The sequence below is a fragment of the Oculina patagonica genome, chromosome 5 (genome assembly GCF_052425735.1).
Source record: "Oculina patagonica isolate OP01 chromosome 5, crgOcupat, whole genome shotgun sequence".
NCBI lineage: Eukaryota > Metazoa > Cnidaria > Anthozoa > Scleractinia > Oculinidae > Oculina > Oculina patagonica.
Genome location: NC_135762.1, coordinates 26,587,836 through 26,596,731, shown reverse-complemented (window position 1 = coordinate 26,596,731; position 8,896 = coordinate 26,587,836). Strand labels below are relative to the sequence as shown.

The 8,896-nt window shown below is 39.0% G+C and overlaps 1 protein-coding gene across 1 annotated transcript; it reads left to right on the top strand.

Moving 5' to 3' along the window:
- The first annotated feature begins 502 nt into the window (after positions 1–502).
- On the top strand, positions 503–8,122 carry LOC144653549 (uncharacterized). The gene is made up of 6 exons (XM_078513577.1): positions 503–601; positions 1,861–2,812; positions 3,666–4,167; positions 4,837–5,030; positions 5,666–6,010; positions 7,397–8,122. The coding sequence occupies exons 2-6, from the start codon at positions 1,887–1,889 to the stop codon at positions 7,836–7,838; spliced, it is 2,409 nt and encodes an 802-aa protein (XP_078369703.1). The 5' UTR covers positions 503–601; positions 1,861–1,886; the 3' UTR covers positions 7,839–8,122.
- The last annotated feature ends 774 nt before the right edge of the window (positions 8,123–8,896 follow it).

The window sequence follows — 8,896 nt, the reverse complement described above, 5'->3', positions numbered from 1 at the left end:
GATTTTTAATGTGACTAAACGCGTTCGCTGAATAAACAAGACCTGCATTGCTTTAAAGTTCATGCAAACCTTGTATACCTTCCAGCATTTTCCAGACCCGAATTTTTAAAGAAATAAAAATAAAAAAGGATTATCTCCTATCCTTGTGTGTCATTCCTCTTAATACATGTAAAACAGACATCTAAATTATCCGTGCTAAAATGATTTCAAACATTTTCAATTGCAAGTTACAACAGTTACATGTACAACGTGTCATAAAAATAACTTCATTGCTCTGGGGTTGGCTTTGATGCACCTTAAATTTTTATTACTTTTTGTATTTAATTTGTTTTCTTGCTTTTACCATTTTATCTTATTTTTTGTTTCTTTGTTTCTTTGTTTGTTTTTTGATTGACCAACTGACCGGCTTTATCAATGGAAAGAAGCAGCAAGCCAACATTAATATCAACAGCTTCTTCATGAAGCATGCCATGTATTAATTATGGTAAACGTCACCGAAGCGTATAAGTTAAACAAAGCTGAGTAAAGTTAAGCTTTCAAGACCACGACATTCACGCCAAAACCCTTTCGAACACGAATTAAACGGACGTCTCAGTGTAAGGTAAGACATTTTTTACCCTTGTTTGGTGATTTAACTGTACTGTTTTCGAGTCACAGATCTTGACATATTAGAATTGATTGCGTTCGTGTAAGCAATAGTCTAACATGCTAAATAAATAACAAGCTGCATAGACGGGTCCAAAACATGCGCACGCGATAAAATACTACGAAAAAAGATGCAGTTTCCTACTGGACTGTTGTCACAAGCGCGGGGCAAAGAAAATATCTATGTTCCTGCTAGAATAGAACCGCACGCTGGTCGGGCTCTAACGTTTAACCACTGGGCTACGTGGACAATCGGCTGCGAGCTAGAGTGGAGGCCAATAATATTCAAGATCTCGGACCCTCCATAGAACATTTCAAACGTGGACATTAATTAACAGGGTCAGCCATTTCAATTTGGGTACATGGCCAGAACAGGAGCTTTGTTAATCGCGTAAACGCGCGGTGTTTTTCAGCTCAAATATATGGGTGTTTTGTAAATTGGGTTCAATTTCGACTATGAGGGCACTGAAGGGAATGTTTGGTATTAAGGTAGCTTTTTTAGGGTATATTAGTATACCAACGCCTTAATTTCAACAAGTTTAAAAACGTTTTCCCAAATTTCCCACTGGTACACTTGGCAATGGAAGAGAAAACTAAATGTAAAATCAATTTTTGCATGCATTGAGTTTAGTCAAGGCTAATTTTACAACTAAGTAAATTAGCATAAGTTCCTGTTTCACCATTTAAAATGCAAATGTCAACAGAGTCATGAAGAGTCTTACTCAACCGTAAAAAATAAACAACGACTTCTGATCTTTGCATTTAATTGATTCACTTATTTTTAAGTATTGATTGGTTTTCTTATTTTGTCTCAGATTTTTGCCCAATTATACTAATTTTTATATTTCAATATCTTGTCTATTAGATTGACAAAAGTACCATTATTGCAACTTTTTGGAGAAAAAAAGCAAACCTCATTTCTCAGCTTACAGTTACGATTTTTGCCTTTTCTCGGGTCTTCTTGCAATTGTACTTAAATGGCATTACATAGCAGCAGCTAATAGCACTTAAGGCAGTGAGAATATATGCAGCTCGGGGTACGGGGTATACTGACATATAAAACAGGTTTGCTTTCTCCATCAGTAAATGGCTTATCGAGGCTTAAATTTCAATTATAAGAATGATATATTTTTCGACCATTCCCTTAGAGCCCAGCTTTTCTTCCCTCACAGCCAGACAATTCAATATAACCTAACAAAGTTTCTTCTATTGCAGTATCGAAATTCAAGTTTTCTCTCTCGATGGCAAAACTTGGGTTATCGTTTTCTGGTGGAGGGGTTCGGTCAGCGGCCTTCTGTTCAGGAGTCTTGCGCAGACTGCTACAGAAAAACGTGGTTATAGACTACCTGAGCTGCGTGTCAGGGGGCGGTTACACAGGCACAGCCTACCTGGACTGGAAATACAGGCATGGAAAAAAAGATAACAAGAAATGGCATCAGGAATTCTTCGACCACATGAGAGGAGGTGCTGGGTTAATCTGCCACTTCCAGAAACCTTGCCAAGCAGTTTTGGAGTTTCTGGCTCTCGTCGCCTTAATACTATTTGTCACTCTCCTTGCACCTGTACTGCTGTGGGCACCATACGCATGTCCGCTGGCCTACATCATCGATTTTTTCTTTGGTAGCATTTTGAGAGGTGGCGGTCGTCCGTGCCCCGAGGTAGTGAAACAAAATCCGAACATTACCATTCAACAATGCGAACAGGATCGGCGGGAGACGGGTTTGATGGAACGTCGGTTTGCACTGTTCGCGGTGCCTGTTCTCATTTCATTAATATCCTACTTCATAAAAGGCTTGGTTCAGAAAGGAAAAGGCTTATGGAGTTTTCTTTCCACCAGTAGCATGATTTTCTTTGGTTTGATGTTTATCCCGTGGTTTATAAACGAATTCCTTCGTAATCTTCCAACTTGGATGAAAATCCTGATCATCATGCCCTTGTTCTTCGTTTGGATTTCATTTCCAGCTCTGCGTAACAACGCAACACTGGCGACCGTTCTCTACGCCTTCTCTTTCGTTATTCAGATTAGAGTTTATCGCATCAATTCCTTCTTGGGTATTGAGTATGATGATAGAGTCTTCAATCTTTTGCTGGGCGTGTCTGCACTTCTCATGTGGATTGCTCCTCTCATTGGAACAATACAGCAACGTCTTGTTCACGTGTATGTCAGGTAAGGTCAATGTTAAAACATATCTATATCTACGGGGAAAAGTTAATTACGGGGACTTGGCAGAATCACTAATTTCACAACAGTTTGGACCAAAGTGTTATGAAATTAGTGGTAGGCAACTTAACCCTAAATAAACATTATCTTTGAACATCTAAAGGAATATATAACATTAATGTTGGGACACTGAGCACAATTGTGGGCCAAATGAATGCTAGGCCCCCTCCCCCCAAACAATGTTGAGAATTGACCATGTAACGCACCAAGATCAGAGCATATATGTTGTCAACATTGCTAGGTGGAGGGGGGCTTAGGAAGAGGAATTGGGGACTTGTGCGTGTACAGAGTCGACGATTACAATTCTTGGAGTATCTCTTGCACTATTTAATTCTCCTTTTCACAAGTGTCCCAATCTTTCCGACCTGCATTGTAGATAGAAATCAAGCTATAAATATCGATATTTTGAAAACGTGGCGAAAAAAACTTGAAAACGTATGCCTAACTCTTTCAAATTGCAATCCGTTTCCATCCGAGCCATCCGCAGCCGAGATGTTCGTAAACAGTTTCAGTGCTCCAATGTAGCAATTTTTTTAATAAAAATTAACTAATATTTTAAGGGTTCCTGCGACACAAAAAAAAATTTCAGCGGTTCAAAAATCAGTTAAAATCAACGACATAGTCCCTTTAAACTTGTGAGAGGGTGGGTTCTTTTCGCAGAAGATTTCGCGTCAAGAAAGACTTTTTTCGTTAGATGCATGGTAAACAACTATAAATTTAATTGCTGTTTACTAAACATGGCAATGTTTTATACTACATTGTACTGCTTTTGAACATTTACCTTTATATGAATTTGCAGATGGATAATCCAAAAGGCATTTTACTATCCAAAGACGATTGGAAGATGTTGGTGCAGCGGAATCTCATGGCGCGACCTCTTCCTCTTTTGCCCAACCTTTGGTAAACCCAAAATCCAGACAATGAACTCCAAGCAGGCGCTTAACTTAGACGATCTTGACGACTTCACCCCCACGTACATCGGATGCACCACAATCAACAGATGGCGACGAACTACCTCCCCCAAAGAAGCACACTATGAAGTCCTTACTATGACCCCGCATGGGATTGAACGCCTTGATCGTCCACCTGAAGATCAAGAGCTTCATGGTAATTTGACACCCAGGGACGTTTATCTGTCGGATTGCGCTGCAACGTCTGCGGCCGCGGTAAACCACGAGATGGGAGCAATGCAGGGTGACGAGGCGCCCTTCAGAGATTTGAAAGTCATGTTGGGGTTGTCGTTTGGTACATCGGTTGTGGCTGATAAGAGGAAGGAGCAACAGCGACACTTCTGTATTCAGGTGACGAATTAAGTTATATATTATAGGTCGACTACTTATTACCCAGGCAGTCGGTTAACAACAGGTCAACTAACCGTATTTCCTCATTTCATTCTCTGCCTCCATTAAATTCTTCCCTTCCCTTTTTTTTTTTTCTCTCCTTTTTTTTTTTTTTTTTCTTTCCCCCCAAAAAAAAAAAGCCTTCCCTTCTTAATTCGGCTTCCTTTTGGGTTATAACTACAATTAATACTTCCTTCCCTCTCAGGCTTCATATAGAGTGGAGTTAATCATGGAACATTTTAAAGTTGATCACTGTACATGTGAAGCGACATAAGGTAACATCAAGTATATCTGTGTCACCAATAAGCACTTGCCACCATGCATCAAAGTAAGTTGTAAAGTAACGTCAAGGTCACCTCAAAATTGCCTCATACTTTCGTTTGTGACCATGAAAAGAATTCGCCGTTCTGGGGATGGTTGGTACTGCCATTGTTGTTGCAATTATCTTTTTTTGTCGTTTCTGTGTTTCCTGTTTTTTGGTTTGCTGTTGTTGTTACTGTTGTTGTTAACGCTTGTAAACGCATCAACGCATCATTCGAGCATTAAAAGACAGCCACGTGTACAGGTGCTTTGCTTTTTTTTGTTCACTTCTTTGTAAGTTATATTAGTTTTTTTTTATTATAATTTTAGATACTTCCAGTACTGATAGAGTTCATCCGTATTCTTCCGTTGGTGATCTTTTTCGTCATTTATATAAAGACCAACAATGGTGAATACTTGGTAATTGGAATTCTTACTCTTATTGGCATTTCTTTGTTGATGGGGTTAATGGCGCTTGTGCCAACTGGCGACAGAAAGGCTGGAAGACTAGAACGAATTGCAAGGTAAAGGTTTGCCAGGTTACAATTAGCCTCTTGACAGTCTTACTTTGGGCTCGTCACGCAATTTACCTTCCAACGAATGATGCGTGACGAGCCGAAAGAACGTTAGCCTACAAGAACAACCAATTAACAATTTTGTTTACGAACGAGGCAATAATCTTGATCCATTCAATCCGTGCAGGTGTCGTAACGATCCTCTAACTGAATTTTTAAACTAAAAATTAAAGCTTTTCTATTTTAAAGTTCTCCAATAACGCAGAAATTTGTCATTTCACGAGAGGTGCCAAAATGTATAACGCACGTGCAAATGAAGCGATTTCAATGTTCTCGAAATACTCATTAAATCTTGTGTTAAAAGCCGTAAAACTTAAGCTTGCTACATCAAGCGAGATGATGCATCTCGGAATATGCAACGTTAAGTCTGTATGACGCTAATTGGATACGTACAGTCGAATACCGAATCCCTTGACTGGTGGCCGTTATGGGCAGGTTTCAATAACAGATCGGTGCACGGTCGGGACGAAAAATCCTAATCGTTGAAAATAAGTGGCTATGGTTTAAGTGAATTTTCCATTACATCCTTTAAGTAATTTATCAATCAATCTTTTCCTTTCTAACTATGAATTCTTTCCCTTCAGATGGTTTACAATCAACTTCTCCGTCATACACTTCATGCGTAAAATGATGCAAATGACCAACCATGGTCCCAATCCCCCACCCGTTCTATCCCTAAGTGACGGCGGCCATATTGAAAACCTTGGCATTCTTCCTTTACTGAAGCTCCGACTGAAAAAAATCATAGCAGTAGATGGTGGCCGCACCATTTCAGACCAGGACTACGGGGAATCCTTGCTGATTGCCTTGGACATGGCCAGAAAAAAGTTAGGCTGCTCATTTTCAGCAATGGATGGACGAGATATTGCTGAGGATATTCGAGACAAATTTGTGGAAAGAAGTCCTGGATCCCAACCAAGCAGTTACAGGTATAATGATAATAAGAAACATTTTTTGTGTTTGACTTTTTTATCAACTATGAGGACAGGAGTTATAGAAATTTGAATTGCATATGTTTTTCCTTTTCGCTACAAGAACCTTTATATCTCTACTGTGCAACGTGGGTAAAAAATTAAATGCACTTACAAAAGGCTTGAAAATAAGTGGAGAAGTGGTCGCAAGTCAAATACTCGGAAAAAAAATTTTTCCGAGTTCCCCAACGGGAGTCGAACCCATGACCTTCCAGAATACCGGTTGGACGCTCTAACTACTGAGCTCTGGGGGACTCATGGTGAGTGAGGTCATATGCTGGGTTCTTATGTGACACATGTCCTGCCAACTGCAAGGCTCAAATATGTCCAAATGAAAAATTTGATACATGATAAGTGGTGACTTGGATAGAAGTGAAACCTTCCAGAATACCGGTATTTTGTAAGGTCATGGGTTCGATTCCCGTTGGGGAACTCGGAAAAATCTCTTTTCAGAGTATTTGACTTGCGACCACTTCTCCACTTATTTTCACTTCTATCCAAGTCACCACTTATCATGTATTTACAAAAGGCTTATTTCAATATATTAAAGATCAGCTTGGTAGCGAGACTTAGAGGACACAAACAAAAGAAATGAATAAACATGCTTGTAAAGTTTCTTTTGTTTGTGTCCACAAGGCCTCGCTACCAAGCTGAATTGTAATATATCGAAAGAAGCCTATTACAACCAGACCTGGCTGGCCAGGCCCTGAGAAAGACAAGTCCCAGCTGGTTAATATATAGGTCTGTTTAGCTTTGACTTGGTTGAGTCATGTGACCGTAAAGCGCTATGAAGGTCTACATTTTGTTGGCATGGTAAAACAGCAGGTGCCCACGGACGAGCGCGCGTACGCTCTCTCGATAACCAAATGTTCTAGGCTTCATCGGTTTACCAATTTCCCTTACCCATGGTGCTCCACTGGCGAGCTTCGCGCTCTGGAGCTCCGCCAAAATTGCACGATGGTTCATGAAAATTGGAACAAATTAGAGGGGCCGAATGGTAAAGTGGGACCTTGGATTTGAGCAGTTTGTACTGGAAAAATGAAAATTGGGTCACTGGAACTGGAAGTCACAAACAAAAAATACAATGGAACTTGGTATGGGATTTGAAAAATTATGGAAAACTATAGGCTGGAAAATGATATTTAATGCTCATTCTAGGGTTCTCAACATTTTACTTTATGTGTCAGTCCGCTAGTATATGGATACCTGTTTATCTGAAGTATGGTTATAACTAATGCGGTATAATATTATACAGTCTGGTTAAAAGAAGCTGAAACAAACAAATGTCCACCAAACTGCTCTCTAGTAAAATAACGGTTTTTACTCTCATCAACTTTTGTTCAGGTTCAAAGTGCAGTATTATGACAAGAATCTTCACAGCGACGGGAAGACTAAAGTTGGCGAAGGAGAAGTCCTTTATATAGCTGCTAGGCATCCTGACAAAGCAGTTAAAACTTCGCCATACGTGACATGGGAGGAGGCGTTGCGTGACATCGATGTTGATCTCGAGGCAGGGCTTTGGGGCGCTGGACCCGAGTTATCAGCAGAAGAAGCCGATCGCCTGACGTTCTGCTGCTGTAACTGTTGTCATGGAAACACATGCCGCGGTTTGTCAGAGGCTATGTGTGGGACGTTTCCACAGCATTCAACTAACAATCAGTTTTTCACACCAACAATGTTTTCTGCGTACCACAGAGAAGGATATCGTGCGAGTATGGAAGCCAAAGTGGCTGAGTTTGTGGGTGAAGAACCAGGAAATCACGTCACGGCGACGTCAGTAGTTTAAATTTAATGACAATCAAGAATACTTTCTTTCCAATGCATGAGACCATTGATTTTGGGCTCGAGGTAAAAGGTCAGAATGTACTGAATGACCAAAATAATTTTTATGCATGCACTGAATAAAATATATTAGGAACGACTATACAGTAAACACCCGCATATAAGAACAAGTGGATTAAGAACCTTCATGCTGAAATTTACCCAATAAAGCACCAAGTACATAAGAACCAATTTAGCCTGATTAATTAAACAGGTTCTTATTAAAAACGAAAATATTTTTTTTCTCCCTTTTTTCTTTGCCCTCCCCCCCCCCCCCCCTTTCTTCTTCCTTCTTCTTTTTTTTTTTTTTTTTTTTTTTCTTCCTTTTTTTTTTTTTTTTTTTTTTTTTTTTTTTTTTTATTTTGTGTTTTTTTATTTATTTTTTTCTTTTTTTTTTTTTTTTTTTATTTTTTCTTTTTAAATTTTTTCTTCTTTTTTTTTTATTTTATTTTGTAAAAATTTTTTAAAAAAAAAAAAAAATTTAAAAAAAAACGAAACTATTTTATACTGCCCCTCTTTATCTTCTTTGGAGCACCAAAAATGCTACTCCTCTCTAATGATATGTACCAGCTTTCTTTCCCTGTTTAAGAGAGCACTATCACTTTAAATCATACATTGCATGGAATTTATTTATTAATGCAAGGTACATGGTAGTTTCATGGTTTTATTTCATAAAACATTGATGGCATAGTTTAATAAACCTCTCAATAACGTATAATGTACATTATTTCCAAAACAATATTAAGAACCTCAGGAGGACAAAACGGGGTTAAAACAAAGCTGTTCCACGAAAAGCTGTTCTTCGTGCACTTCCCAACTCACTGAGAAAACGTACGATTTCTAACGAACGAGTCATCAGATTTTCGAATTTACATGTTATACTTTATTAAGCAAGAAAACTGCTTACAAAAAAGCCAGCCAGTTGGGTTCAATGTTTTTTCTCGCCAGCTGGAAAGTGCATGCAGTACAGCTTTTCTGTGGAACAGCTTCGTTTTGTCCTCCTGGAACCTCATTAAAACATCT